Below are 15,367 nucleotides of genomic sequence, written 5' to 3'. Positions count from 1 at the left end.
GTACTCAGTAAGTATTTTATCTAACCTCGTTGAAGTAGTGACGAGGATTTTTAGTAAAAAGATACTCACTCTTATAACATGTGCAGTATACTAACAATAGAAACAATTATAGAACATAACAGATGAGGGTACAATGAAATAACTATGCGAGGCAGAAAAAGATTACTATGAGAAATCATAATAGCAAATTCATAACTTTCCTGGTGTGAGAAATATATTCAAGATATCACATCAAATGGCACGATAACACCTTTGTGCATTTATCTCATTAAATTCATAACTTTCCTGGTGTGAGGAATATATTCAAGATATCACATCGAATGGCACGGTAATACCTTCGTGCACTTGTCTCATTCTCACCCAATATATATATATATATATATATATATATATATATATATATATATATATATATATATATATATATATATATATATATATGTAGATCAAATCAATTGGCACGGCAACACCCTTCGTGCATATATCTCTTTCTCACCGAGCATACATATAACAGTACTAACTAGGTGGGAAAAATGCCAATAACAATAAAAGAAATAAGGTGGGAGGCACACAACAACACTTGGGGTAGAGGACACAGAAAGAACAATGACTACAAGTCACATAGAAAACATAGGTGCATAATAACAGCTCAAGATAAAGGCATGAATGTATACACAACGAAAAGATATCACAATGTAATGTATGTATCTTGTCCTCGCTTACACGGAAACACCCTTCGTGCCATTAACATATGATAATATAAAAATAATGGTACGACATCACCCTTCGTACTTTTAATCTCATCCTCACATGATAGAGTAAATGAAATGGCTTGGTATTATCCTTCGTGCATAATATTGTATATGAATGGCACGACATCACCCTTCGTGCTTTATACTTTTTCTCACATGATAATATATACAAAATGGCACGGCATCATCCTTCGTGCATATTAATGTATATGAATGGCACAGCATCACCCTTCGTGCTTTATACTTTTCCTCACATGATAATATAACTGAAATGGCACGGCATCACCCTTCATGCTTTACACTCTCCCTCACATGATAATGTATATAAAATGGCATGACATCACCCTTCGTGCTTTACACTCTTCCTTACCAAGCACATGTATATCATTAACAACAAGGTAGGAAGCATAAATAACATCAAGGAGAGTGTTTAAACGAATGTTCCAAATTGAACATCAATCACGACTTTCAAGCCAATAACAATTCAATAAACTTCAAGTACTTTATTATTCCAGTATTTCAACAAGTCTCAAAATAATTTTCAACTCATGTATAGAATTCAAAATCACAAGAATAACGGACGTAGAGTCGTATTTGTGATTAAGTATAATAACGATCGAATTTAGCACATCAATAATTTTCACAAAAGTCCGTCAGATTTTTAATCAAATTATAATAAGTCAAATTAGGGTTTCTAGCATTTAATGTCATATTCATAGAAATCTAGAAGTCAAAGAAGACATAAAACAAGAGTGTCACATAATTCTACAAAGCACAATAAATCGTATAATTTACCCTCGAGCATGATTGACCCTGGCACATGCATATATGCTCGTCACCTCATATATGTATCACCCCCGCATGTAACAAACAATGACAATTAGTAGAAAAAATTTCCTCAACAAAGTTAGGCAAAACACTTACCTCAAACAAGCCAATCCAATGTCGAGCAAGCTAAATAATTGCTCCGGGAATTTCATTCCGCACGTATCCACCTCTGAACGCCTTCCTATCTCATCAATTCAAAGCCAACGATCCAAAACTGAAATTCACCCCTTAATGATACTACAACGATCCACTACACTAAGCAACTTTAATCTACAATATCAACATCCAATGGAAGCAACATAAGTAACCAATTCTATAGTTTAAGCCATTTAGACACTTTATCAAACACCTAGTAGGCATAAATCTCTACACCTCTTAACCATGGAATTAGTTCATCCAACTACCACCATTTACCAATAATTTATCCCACCATCATTTTTTAACAATTTATACTCCCAACATCACATGCGTGACCAACCATTCACACCCAGCAAATAAAATTACATCAAATAATCACTTTTCAATCACTACAATGGTTATGCATTTAAATTGGGAACTTATGGCTTCCAACCACCATCCCATGAGTTTCAATACTTAATTCATACTCATATTTTCATAATAAATCCATGCATATAAGTCTAAGGGTGTAGGATTACCTTTTTGAAGAAACCTTGCCAAAACCCTCTTTTGAGTTCTTGAAGAAATTTCTTGAAGATCAAAGGGTTTTATGGAGGATTGAGTTAGTTTTAGGGTGGAATTGATGAAATGAAACACCAAATTAGTAGGGATTACTCACCTTGAAGATGGGGGGAGTTGGAGGTTTTGAGAGGGTGGAGGAAACCCCCTAAATTTGGCCGAGACGAATGGGAAAAAATGAACCCCGAAATGAGTATATAATATTTCGAGCGCCACAGGTAGTGTGAGACGCTACTTATGGCCCCTGTTTCCAGAACCTCAAAATTCCCAGCGCCAGGGCTAGCGCCCCACGCTACCCTAGGCGCTAGTGATAGGAAATCTTTTCTATTTCGTACGGGTCAAGGTTATTTTGGCAATCACCACTTTCACACAAGATTTATTCAAGAATTTTTCCGAGGTACCAAACCTGAAAATCACTAATCACACATCGATTCAAGCCAAAGAAACTTATAAACTTCCGAATTCCAAATTCTACGTTCGATGCTGAAACCTATCAAATCAAGTCCGATTGACCTCAAATTTTGCATGCAAGTCATAAATGACATAACAGACATATCAAAATTTTCAGAACTGGATTTCGTCCCTGATATCAATAAATTCATCTCCCGGTCAAACTTCTAAACCTTTCATTTTCAACTTTCGCCATTTCAAGCCAAAATCAACTACGGGCTTCCAAATAAATATCCGGACACACTCCTAAGTCCAAAATCACCATACGCATCTATTGGAACTATCAAAACTCCATTCTGGAGTCATTTGCACAAAAGTCAAACTCCGATCAACCATTTTCATTTAAGCTTCTAACATGAAATTTATTCTTCCGAACTAATCCTGAAACATCAAAACTGACAATCTACACACGTCATAATAAATCATATGAAGTTATTCAAGACTTCAAATTGTTGAAAGGAGCGTAAATGTTCAAAACGACAAGTCGGATCGTTACACCGACCAATATTTTATGTATTGTTATTGTGTTCTAAAATGTATTTGATGCCTATCTTATGTATTTTTACAATGTATCAAGTTGTTTATTTGATGTATATTTTTTATTTGAGCATATATACCTTAAATATATACAGTGTATTTTTATAACCTAGTATCTAGGATCCGGTATTTTTTGCCTTATATAATACTCTTATGTGTTTTAAATTATATTTATTTAAATTTAAATATGTATAAAATGTATACGCATGGTATCATCAAGGCCTATAAAATATATACTCAAAGCAATTTCCACTGTGAAACACACAAAAAAGTGATAAAATTATTCCAGTATTATTACATGTATCATACTTGCAAATTATGTGTAAGATATAAATGTTAAATTCCAACAATTTTAAATTATGTTAGTTAGTATACAATAATTGGTATATTCATGGTATGTGTAAGATATAAAATATTTATACTAGAATATACCATAAATGTTTTTTTCTAATAAAAAACTTGTGCATATATCCACTTATCCAGTATATATATTTAATATATTTGTAAAATATCTACAGTATAAAACTTAGTATATACTATCATTAAAGATTTAAATATTCAAACATGAAAAAAAAAAACATAAACCAAAAAAATATAAACTAAGGAATCAGTTGGGTTGGGATTAAAGAAGAGATGCTTAGGAGATAAATAAGGAACAAATCCTTAAGTTAATACGCTGCATGATTTTAGGCATATGATTAGGGTTTCAGTTTTGGTTGGGATCTGCTATATAAGGAAATATTTTATGGCTACTATTGAAATACTAAGTTTGCTGCTAGAAATATGTATTATACTTTGTTTGTTTTCTTTTCTCGCAAGATCAGTATAGTGGGGCCCACGTATCTTATACAAATTACAATAGTACAATAACTTTTTTTTTTCTTGGTAAGAGCATGAAAAAGTAAGATTCAATTTTGCATAAGTCGTGAGTTTTAGAAAAAACACAACATCCTTTAACTGTACCTAAAACGGAAGGTACATCCTTATATTAGCACGTTTAACAAAAAACATCTTTAAAATATTTAAGAAGTTGAAAATTCTTAAAATTTATTTACATAGTGACATCAAGAGTTGAAATACATGTAAAGTAGTACGACTCTACTCTGTTATAATTCTTGACATCAGCTGATTGAAAAAGCACATTCCAGTCGCAGCAAAATCAAATCATTTTGCATGTGGAAAAATGATACTGTATAACCGCTCTTAAAATAATAGCCAAAAAATGTATATTTGTATATATATATATATATATATATATATATAGTTATTATATAAATTATATATATTTTTCTCGACTACCGAATGTAAATAGTTTCTGACGCTAACTAAAAGTAAAAAAAACCTGAATTTGACAACTGCTTTGACAAGTCCAATAGTAGCCCATCGAACTGCACTTGAATGCTCATTTTGTAGACAACGAGCGAGCTATAACCACCTACTGGATCAAGATGAAAAAGGAGCAAGTGGAACAAGTCCAAATCAATTGAATGGAGATGAAGCTGTATGATGTTTGTACTTCCGAAACCTCTATCTTACTTGAAGCCAATGGGAGCCTCTAACAACCCAAAAAAAAAAAAAAAAAACGAGTGTAATCCTATAAGTGGGGTCTGGAAAGGGTAGTGTGTACGCAAACCTTAACTCTACCTTGTGAAGGTAGAAAGACTGTTTCCGATAGACCCCAATAAGAGCCTCTATGGAAGCATTATATTTAGTCGAAACAATAGAGAATGATGGAATATATAATAACACATCAATTTGCTCTAAGTAATTCAAGAATAGGACTAAATAACAATGCTAGTTTATTCACAAGCATTAGTCTCTTCCCTCCCAACTTAAAGAACCCAAGCATCCTAGCAAAGCTACAAAATTACCAAAAGACTGCTCTTTATATGGAATTGACAAGTTATTGGTACAACAAGGCTTCCACAGTCTGCTTTACAAAATTGCTGTCTTCAAGCTGCAACTGTATTTGCCTCAGATATATGATCCTCAACCTTGTCAAAATTGAAGCTCTTAGCAACGTCAAAGAAGTGCGCTACAGCTTCTTCTGGCGTACCAACGAGCACACCATGGCCAAGATTGAGGATATGACCCCTGGTCCCTGCACTCTTGACAACCCTGCCCAAGAAAACTAGTCAGATTTCTTCCCGGAACTAGAAAACTTGAGATATTGAATTCAAAACCAACCACCTCCCTCCTATGAATGATTAAACTAAGAACAATACTTTTCTCAACAACAACAACATACCCAGTATTATCCCACACCATGAGGTCTGGGGAGGTTAGTGTGTACGCAGACCTTACCGCTACCTTGTAAGGATAGATAGGCAAGAAGAACAATACTTTCCTCATAATGTATAAAATATGAAACCATGATTGTAACATTCTACACACATATATTTTTATTTTTTTTATAACCGATAAATCCACGAGGGCCAATGACGCATGGTGCGAAACTCAGTGGATAATGAGCCCGCCAGTCTATCCTTAACCACTTAATACTAGGCTTATGTTTTTGACAAGATTCGAACCCATGATGTGCGCCTAATCTACACATCACCCGTTGCGCTCTCATCACTAGACCAAAGCCCTGCGGGTCATTCAACACCGCAGATTAATATCATCATTTTAAAATCATTCTAATTAACATGCAGTTCTAGACATGTCGTACAAGTAAAATAGTCTTTAGCTATTACCCATAGGGTATGTACATATGAGAGTAATCATAACTGTTAATGTGCTTAGCACAGTCATGCAAGTTAGTAGATATAAAGAAAGGCACTGATTCTAGTCTTCATAATTTGTACCGAAGTCAAAGATCTTCAGCAACAATCTGGCACCACTTTTAACCAAGTAGCAGTTGGTCATGCACATAAATGAATCAATCAATTATTACAACACGTGTAAGCATTAGTTCCCGAGGACGTTATGCACAATGTACTCCCTTTGCCCCGTTCCGATTGACATGCTTTCTATTTTTATCAGTTCAGAAATATGCCATCTTTTCTAAAAACCAAACCTACAATCTTCAAAATTCAAATTATCAATCACATTATTATGCCCTTTTCACGTCTTCCAGCTATTACCTTAAATAAACTCAAATATCATAACTCATTCAAACTTTGTTTTCTCAACTTCCATCAGTCACTTGGATAAAGGAAGCATATCTTTGGAGGTTTTATGTCCCCATTAAGTTCCGAACTTATTAAGTAAGCAACGACTACAGTTTAAGGTTCAGTTATGCAACAAACCTTTCAATTTCATCTGTCAATGAAGGAAGAGGACAAAATAAGCTAGCGGGATCAACATTCCCCTGTATACCGATATCAGTTCCCAGTCGCTTCCTTCCATCTGCCATATCCACTGTCCAGTCAAGTCCAATTACATCAACTCCAGTTTCTTTCATCCGCTCAAGAAGTCCACCATTTCCATTAATGTAGAGAACAAGTGGTGTCTGTGGGCACTTTCTTTTAATTGTAGCTACTATCTGCATTCAAAACTCTGAGAGGTGTTCAAAAAGGAAGCAGAACGAAAGAGTTTTTACATAATGAGTAATAAAGCAATGACATTCTGACACAACCAACGGACTGTTAAAGCACTCAAAGAATCCTCCTCTAATCCACACATCCTCCATGATTTGTTACACTTATGGCCGTATTTATGAACCTTATTTCCGAGTCTAATCCACCAAATACTTTAAGGGGCTGTTTGGTTCAAGGGATTAGGAGGGCAGAAGGACAGTTGGTAGGTTCCCTGACTAACAAAACAAAATCTAGCTTACCTCATCAATATAAGGCTTTGACCAGCAGTCCCACATATGAGGTGGGAGTTGTCCACCCCATGAATCAAATATCTGGATGCAATGAGCTCCAGACTCCACTTGGAAAACAATATACTCAGCAATTGCTTTTGACAAATGAGATAAAAGAGCTCTCAATACATGTGGGGCGGTATGGCACATGTCCTTAATTGTCGTATATGTCCGAGTTGTACCTCCCTCAACTATGTAGGTAGCAATTGTCCAAGGTGCTCCAACAAAACCCAAAACTGCAGCTTGCTCTCCAACCTGGCATTTTGGGGGAGGGGAATAAGTCCCTTAGCTTTTATTACTTTTCTCATTAAACTTTACACCAAGCCTATAAATTCAGATATCATAGTAAATATCCTATCAGCAAAAATAGCATGGGATTAACAAAGATACCTCTTTCCGCAAAATCCTAAGAGAGTCTCCCACAAATTGTAGTTTCTCCAGGTCAATGGAGTGCAATGCTTTCAATCCCTCTTCGGAACGAATGGGAGACTGAATGACTGGGCCTCTCACGTCTTCAATGTCAAATTGGACGCCAAATGCGGGTAAAGGGGTAAGTATGTCCGAAAAGATGATAACTCCATCAGGATGAAAAGCTTCCCATGGCTGCAAAGAAATTTCCACGATGAGATCAGTTGTCTCTGATCTCTCTCTGAAGGATGGATGTTTCTCTGCAAGCTTTCTGTAAACAGCCATATACCTTCCCGCTTGACGCATCATCCATGCAGGCGGACGACTCACCCGTTCTCTTCTTGCAGCCTTCACTAAAAGTGGATCTGAAACACATACATTTGGAAACACAAAGTTGAGTGCCCCACAACGAATCTGGAAGATGAGCTGAAGCAAAGTGCCACAAAAACTTAACAGCTCGACCTACCCCTACCCCCCAAGCGCAAAGGAGGAGCGAGCTTGTAGGCCTGTAAACACCATGCACGCTATAGGGGAAAAAGGAATCAAATCTACTATGCAATATTTGGACGTGATGAGACCAAGTAAATCAATAGCAACATGGTTCCACTATTTTTAACCTTCTTAACAAAAAAATATACAGCAACAAGGTTCAACTACGAGGAATTAGCACCTTGAGTCAAGGGAGCACAAGTTTATCTCTTTTCTTCTTTGTTTTCTTTTATCACAATGTTGTTCGAGTCAGCTTTTGCGCACCTCAACTATTCCGTCGGGTACTTGCTACTTCCCACCAACACAGATACCGGATAACTCTGTCCACTAAGGCTTAATTAGATGTGAAGAAATCCCTCGTTTTTTTGTCTCTGTGAATCCTGATCTCCAAGATTTAAACCCCACTCTGTTGACCACCACACACTTGGGTGCACACCTTTTTAAGTTTATTACACTGTTTCCTTATTATTATTATTTTGATAAGGTAGGTTAAATTTATTGAAGAAGGTACAAAGTTTATCAAGAAAAAGAGAAATTAATTACAACTCCGAAGACACTTCCTTCAAGATTACGACCTCAACAAAATATAATCTAATATTCATACCAGAGGAACAATATTGAATATTCATACCAGATGAACAATCATGAGCCAGTATCCAGAGGGATAAAACAAGTTATATCAATGTTTTTCACGGAAGAGTCTGCTAATATATTACCTATTCGATAAGAAGGTACTAATATGAAATAATCAGTATACATGTCATAGTGATCAAGATATAATTGTAAAGGTACTCTATAGTTTTTACACCAAGTTTCAAGAGTGATGAAAGTATTTGAGAAAATGTAATGCTACCAAAATGATCAAATTGATATTTCCTAAGATGGTAAATCCGGCAGACTGACACAATACAAACAAACCCCTCAAACCCCAGTCATAGGCGCACAAAGAAACATAATACAAAATAGAAAGTATTCAATGTTCCATAGTGAATCAACAGCAACACCACCTCACTCCCAAATAAGTTGTGGCTGGCTATATGTATCCCCACTGACTATGTACCCCATTTAAATTCATTTCAAGCCAATACTACACAAAATAAAAATAAAAATAAAAATGAAAAGTACTAAAATTCGCTATATTTCTTCTGGCATAAGAATCTCTAATAGGGCTAAAAGATTCCTCGAAAGCATAACATGACTAAAATATGTTCCCAACAAAAACAAAACTCCGCTCACGACTAAAAAAATTGCAGCTTGCGTGTTACAATTATTTTAAGACAATTGAACAAACGTGATCCATCTTCTAACAACTTCGCTACCTTTTCACCTTTTTCATAGAGTAAGCAATAGGGTAGTATGATCGTGCGCGCACAAATTGGACTAAAGTAGTTTAAGGCTTGAGCTCGAGGAAGCTTGATTCTGCACAAAGCTCTTTCTTTATTCCGTTCCATTCATCAAACACGATACACAATTCCATCCACCTTTAGGTACATTTGGTAAGATACAAGATCCTGATTTACTCTATATCAAACCAGAACCATACTTTACTATGTGCGAGGACCTTAGCAAAATTTATACCAAATAGTCAACAAATGTTACTCCCTCCATCCTATTTTACATGACACAATTACTATTTACATAGTCAATAGGTTCTCTTTGACTACCATTTTTCAAATATCTTTTAAATATTATAAAAAATTATGATTTATAGTAGTATCTTTATGTAGTTACAAAATATGTAAATTTTATTTAAAAATTACGGAATCATGCCTGAATTCACACAGAAAATTAGATACTTTCGCCCTAGTACACCTTTCCCCATCATTTATTTTGGTACAGATAGTAGCAGAGCCGGGAATTCATATAAGGGGATTCAAAAAAAAAATTACTAGAATGTCACGTCTAGGATTTGAACCTAGTATTTAAAGAAAATTTTCAACCACCTTTACTATTGCACCAGAATATTCTATCAAGGGATTCAACAGTCTTTTACATAACAAAAAAAAAAACATTTTTTCCTATTTACACAATGTAATTTTTCGGCAAAGGTGATTCAATTGAACCCAAGCTGAGTTCTTATAAAAATTCAGCTTGTTTCAGCAACGTAAAGAAAATGTACTAGTATATCAAGAATAAAAATACATGAAAAAGGAAAAAGTCAACTACAGGGGTTAAAGAGATATACCAGAGGAAGAAGAAGAGGAGCAAGCCCGAAAGACTTTACTAGAATTGAGCTTCGTGGGTTTAGTAAAAACCCCATTTGACCCATTTGAAGTAAACCCTAATTGCACAAACCAGCTTGAAGATGATTTCCAGCTTAGTCCAAGATTGCAATAATTACTACTACATCCACTGCAAAAAAAACCCAGAAATGCAAAAAATTAAAATTATGTACAGAGAAAGGATTGACTGAAAGAGCGAATTACAGAGAAGTGGAAATGTGCAAAAAGGGACGAGTAAAAGCACAGACCTCGTTGTTGTTAAAGGAGAGAAAGCCATGGCTAAAGAGAGTGAGAAGCGGATGTTTTCTCCCTCTCCTTATCTTTCTTTTTTTCCTACCGAATCTCACCCTTTTTAAACTGGCTAACTGCCAAAAAAGGCCAAAAAAGAAACAGGTTTTAAGTGCAATGGTTAAAACTTAAATAAATAAAAAAACAATGGTTAAGGTATTTAATTGTTAGTATATATATTAGAAGTAATACATAACAAATACTATAAATTACTAAATTTATTGATATTTAAAAGTATTTGAAAAACAATAATTAAAGTGAAACAATAATCACTATCCAAGATTGAGTAACTTCGTCCAACTTTTTACGTTAAAATTTTGGTCGAATATGACATCTATCGATTAGAAAAAAGTCTCATTTTTAACCTTGATCCCTAACAGAAATTGAATTTGAGAGTAACTTTAGAACATAGTTTAAAGTTGAATTATAAATTTAAACTCTTTTTCTAAAATAATTTGGACACGTGGAGTCTACCCATTTCATTCTGGAACTCTATTAATATTAAGACAAATACGAGACGATTTGTCGATGGTAAGGATATGAATGAAATAAAAGTATAATGTATGACAAAATTAAATAATTTCGAATAATATAGGTATAAATTTGAACTTTTTCCTTTAAATAGAAAAACTGTTTAATTTCCAAAAGAGCAATAAAACTATACGAACCAAGACAGATAAGATATACTTATGTTTCATTGACCAAGAAGAAAAATGGTAAAAAGGGGATGGAAATTCATTTGAGTCTTTTAAGTTCTACCCAATTGTTAATCATATACTTAACCTTCCACTTTTTTATGCTTACCGTTCCACTTTCACTGTCTTAGTATGTTAATCGTTAATTAAGGGCTCGTTTGGTACGAGGGATAAGGAATAATTAATCGCGGGATTAAATTTGAGATAGTTTATCTCATATTTGGTTGAAATAAAATCGCGAGGATTAATTATCTCGGGATTGTAGTATTTTTTATCCTTATGGGAGGGTGGGATAACTAATCCCGGGGTAATTAATCATGGGATAACTTATTTCCCAACCAAACAACCCATAGGTGAATATAAAAGCTTGCAGTTCTAAACTCAATAAAAGTAGAGGGTTGCGGTAGGTTGATAACCAACGACACAACTGTCTAACTATGATTAGTTCTCTGATTATTAAATTCAGATATGAATAGAGCTAAATAGGTATAGTATATTTATATAGCCGACCTCAACTAACTTGATATAGAGATATTATCAAAGTGCAATGAAATAATAACTGTTGAAGTATTCTGAATATCAACTACTTATTAAAGGAAGTCCTTTTCAGAACTAACAAAATCCAGACTCTTTTCAAACTCAAGTTGAAATTTAGACCACACTTGAATCAAAGTTGATCCATGGGAAAAACTGATCTTTTCATTCTGAACATCAAATTACAAATCACACTTGCTCCCACTAGATCAAGATTTGGCAAGTTTCTAAAACAATACCTTATTATCTGTACCTTCCCTATTTTTCAACAGAATATAGCTTCAAGCTAAAGAAAAGATACAACCACAATAACATATCCGGTGTGACCCCACAAGTGGGGTTTGGAAAGGGTGGAGTGTACACAGACCTTATCCCTACCTTTATGGGATAGAGAAGATAAAGTCCCAAAATATAGCATTTGATGCTTCTCAGCGAGACGCATTTTCGTTTGAACCAATAGGAAGAGAAAGGAAGTATAGTTTCTCAAATACCGGGGATCCAATGTCACGGGTTCGAGCCGTGGAATCAACCTCTGATGTTTGCATCAAGGTAGGCTGCCTAGATTACACCCCTTGGAGTGCGGCCCTTTCCCCTAACCCTGCGTGAATGTGGGATGCTTCATGCGCCGGGCTGCCCCTACCAAGCAGCCAATGAAATTATGCTCGAAATGCCAAATCATTGATGCTTAAGGCGATTTTTCTCATGAACATATAGCTGTAGATAGAAAACACAAACACAAGTTGCTTTACACAAATCTTCAACCTCCTCCCGTCCCTCCCTAAAACCAATGGAGTGGCAGTAGAAGGGTGAACAAAAGGAAGAATTCGTAATTCTAGTCTTTCTCATGGAGTAGCTACCATCACCGGAAAAGGAGCAAAAGAGAAAACACCAAAAAGGAAGGGATCTAAATATTTACCAGCATGGTTAACCCTGTAAACTTTGACAAAGATGCAAAATTTCCCTGTGTTTAAAGAAAGAAACACAACAAAAGATAAATAGGCAAAAAAGTGAAATTTCCGAGACCCATAAACAGTTAGCAAAACAGCAAATATTAACAAAATAAAGAAGTTAAACAAGTGCTAGAATAAGAGAAACATTGCAGTAGTTCATTTGCATCATAATTAGAAGACCATGACAGTTGCCAACTTCGATCATAACAGTCAACGTAGAGGAACTCCAGCGGCAAAGGAGTGAAAGATAATCGCATGGAACAAAGTCAGTTACCGACATTATTATCACCAAGATGAGATTGCAGAAAGACCCCTCAAAGGAAAGTGAGACCTGGTACTTTTGCTGCAGCTATTGCTCACTTTATCGTAAAGTATTGTGTAATTTGAGCTGCTTATGTTCCTCGAGTAGCACAACGAATCTTTCTTATATTTATATACTTGTTGAGTACTCCCAATTCCTTTGACTACTAACTGGCCTTTTACTAGCATATAACCCTGCGCTTTTTGCAAATTCTTAACAGAGCTGGCCGATGATCTATACTCTAAATCTTTTACCCTCTTTTCATCAGATCCCAATGTCAAGTTTGATATCGAGGCATAGCTTTCGTTTCCTTGATCCACATTGTCAGTATACCACTGAAATACATACTTTTTGAAGGACTTAAGCGAGTGAACAGAAGAAGATGGTGTCGTAGCATAGACAGTGTCATTAGAATCAATTATCTGATCCACTATTTGCAAGTTTCCTTCATTTCCCATTACCATATAGCTGCTATAACTTAAACGTTGAGACGACTTAGTAGTGATTGTTCCATAAGATGATTTTACCCATCCGGTCAATGTGATGGACCGACTAGCATTCGTAATAAAGGATCCATCAAAACCTGTAAAATTACTCAGCAGCAAAAACCAAAGGGGTGAGTAACTGTACTTCAACAACTTCCCTTCTGTTTTTGTACTTCTCCCATCCAACCAAAGATGCAAATTTGCATCAACATACCACACATTCAGAGCATTTGCGACACGAAACGAAATCTCGTGACCATTTCCATCTAAAATTTTTCCTAACAACGGTGTAATTTCAATGTCGTAAGAAGGAAGATCAAACGAGCCAATTCCACTAATCGGTCTCCAAAAGAGGGGATTTGCACCCCCAGTATAAATCACAGTAAAAGGCCAAACTGCACCAACTATCATATCATCCAAACTAACTAACACCTCTCTAAAAGCTCCATTTCCCGGGATAGTAAGATTATTTGATTTTATATACTCATTAGGTGGATTTGCATACCAAGATTCATCATTCTCATGAAATGAAACATAAACTTCCAATACTGCCCTATACACATTTTGAGGAATCTTGAATTCCTTTGACTTTGCATCTGTTGAATTTTCAATCTCAAACCACAAACCATCATTTAACTTCAGATTTCTTGAAATGGGTATAATCAAATCAGCCCCAGAATCAAAGTTACCCAATTTCAGCTCATTATAGAAGTGAACAAAAATTTTTACATGGTAAACTCCAGTATAGGTGCTATCAACAATATTTCCAAGATAAACAGCAAGTGTTTGATTTTTCATAAGTAAAGAATAATACCTAGTAATATCCTTTTTCACTGTCCAAAAAATCCCAGTAGCAGTTGGTTCGGCAGTGCAGCTTCTGAGAATCTCAACACCACTAAGCCAAACACCAAAAATTCTATCAAATTGCCTTCCTTTACAAGTTGCTTGCCATTCTAGTACAATCTTGGAAAATTTCTGAGATGGGCAATTTAAAGGGGGTGTGTAATTTGCAAGAATTGGTGGTTTCCCATAAGTGAAACCAAAGTCATGTTCAAGAATTAAGTGTGAACAACGTTTGGTTTTGGGTAGTTTTATAGGTTTTGTCACTTCAAAAAAAGTTGTTGGAGTGGAATTATTTGGTAAAGAATTTAGCTGAGTGATGAGTTGTGGTCTAAAGAGAGAAGAAGTGTGGAGATTTGCTGTGGAAAAAAAGGGTTGTTGGAGTAGCAAGAAATAAGCTAAGAAAATTAAAGAAATAGCCATTGATGGTAGTTTTGAGCATAAGCAGGTGGATATAGTGTAGATGTAAGAGTAAAGAATGAAGTATTAAACAATGAAGTCATTTTCTGGTTTGCTTTGTTGCTATGATTGCCTTGAGATTCACAACTTTGTTAGTTGTTTAGTTGCTAGAAAAATATAGTTACTCCATTTCAATTTATATAAAATACTTTCGTTTCAAAAGAATGACATACCGTTGGAAAAGTTACATTATATTGGTGGAGCTGAATTATGACTCTATTTTTGACTCATTTTAAAGCAAACTTTAAGAGAATGGGATCATGACTGTTAATTAACCCATTATTTTGCTACCTTACACATAAATAATAGTCAGTGATATAGTCAGATATATTGAAGGGTGGTCAATCGAATATCTTTCATCAAAATATTATACAGTGTATATAAGTTAAAATTTATTTTTTATATGCATATATTAAATTTTAAACAACCTTTGCGATATTACTAGATTCGCCACTGCAAATAGCAAAAAATAGAAAACCTAAGCAGACTTAAGAAAATACAAGTGTTATACTATAATCTACTTTTTGTTTTAACCTGCAATTATAAGTAATTTTATCTGTATTATACTTGCAAGTTTTAATTTGGGATTGAAATTTAATTATTGTTGTTAATTTGGGAAGAA

General features: G+C 35.0%; 3 protein-coding genes across 3 annotated transcripts in view; all 3 read right to left on the bottom strand.

Moving 5' to 3' along the window:
* LOC104116999 (protein DETOXIFICATION 19-like) overlaps positions 1–15,367 on the bottom strand; it is a 169,305-nt gene that overhangs the window by 83,743 nt on the left and 70,195 nt on the right. The window lies entirely within an intron of this gene.
* LOC104107853 (uroporphyrinogen decarboxylase 1, chloroplastic) lies at positions 4,929–10,585 on the bottom strand. Its single transcript, XM_009616767.4, has 6 exons — positions 10,442–10,585; positions 10,157–10,323; positions 7,465–7,847; positions 7,045–7,329; positions 6,515–6,750; positions 4,929–5,381 (listed from the first exon to the last, which is right to left on the bottom strand). Exons 1-6 carry the CDS (start codon positions 10,468–10,470, stop codon positions 5,216–5,218), a joined length of 1,266 nt encoding a protein of 421 aa, XP_009615062.1. The 5' UTR covers positions 10,471–10,585; the 3' UTR covers positions 4,929–5,215.
* LOC104107852 (peptide-N4-(N-acetyl-beta-glucosaminyl)asparagine amidase A-like) lies at positions 12,744–14,841 on the bottom strand. The gene has a single exon (XM_009616766.4). It carries the CDS (start codon positions 14,707–14,709, stop codon positions 12,946–12,948), a length of 1,764 nt encoding a protein of 587 aa, XP_009615061.1. The 5' UTR covers positions 14,710–14,841; the 3' UTR covers positions 12,744–12,945.

Source organism: Nicotiana tomentosiformis, chromosome 8 (genome assembly GCF_000390325.3).
Source record: "Nicotiana tomentosiformis chromosome 8, ASM39032v3, whole genome shotgun sequence".
In the NCBI taxonomy this organism is placed as follows: Eukaryota; Viridiplantae; Streptophyta; class Magnoliopsida; order Solanales; family Solanaceae; genus Nicotiana; species Nicotiana tomentosiformis.
The sequence above is the reverse complement of the archived record's forward strand: the minus strand, read 5'-3'. Positions and strand labels throughout refer to the sequence as shown.

Coding starts and splice junctions, on each gene's coding strand:
- LOC104107853 (XM_009616767.4), bottom strand. CDS start 10,470: ATGGCTTTCTCTCCTTTAACAACAACGAG. Junction 7,848..10,156: donor CTCCTCTTCTTCTTCCTCTG/GTATATCTCTTT, acceptor TATGTGTTTCAG/ATCCACTTTTAGTGAAGGCT. Junction 6,751..7,044: donor CAAAGCCTTATATTGATGAG/GTAAGCTAGATT, acceptor TTTTGAATGCAG/ATAGTAGCTACAATTAAAAG.
- LOC104107852 (XM_009616766.4), bottom strand. CDS start 14,709: ATGGCTATTTCTTTAATTTTCTTAGCTTATTTCTTGCTACTCCAACAA.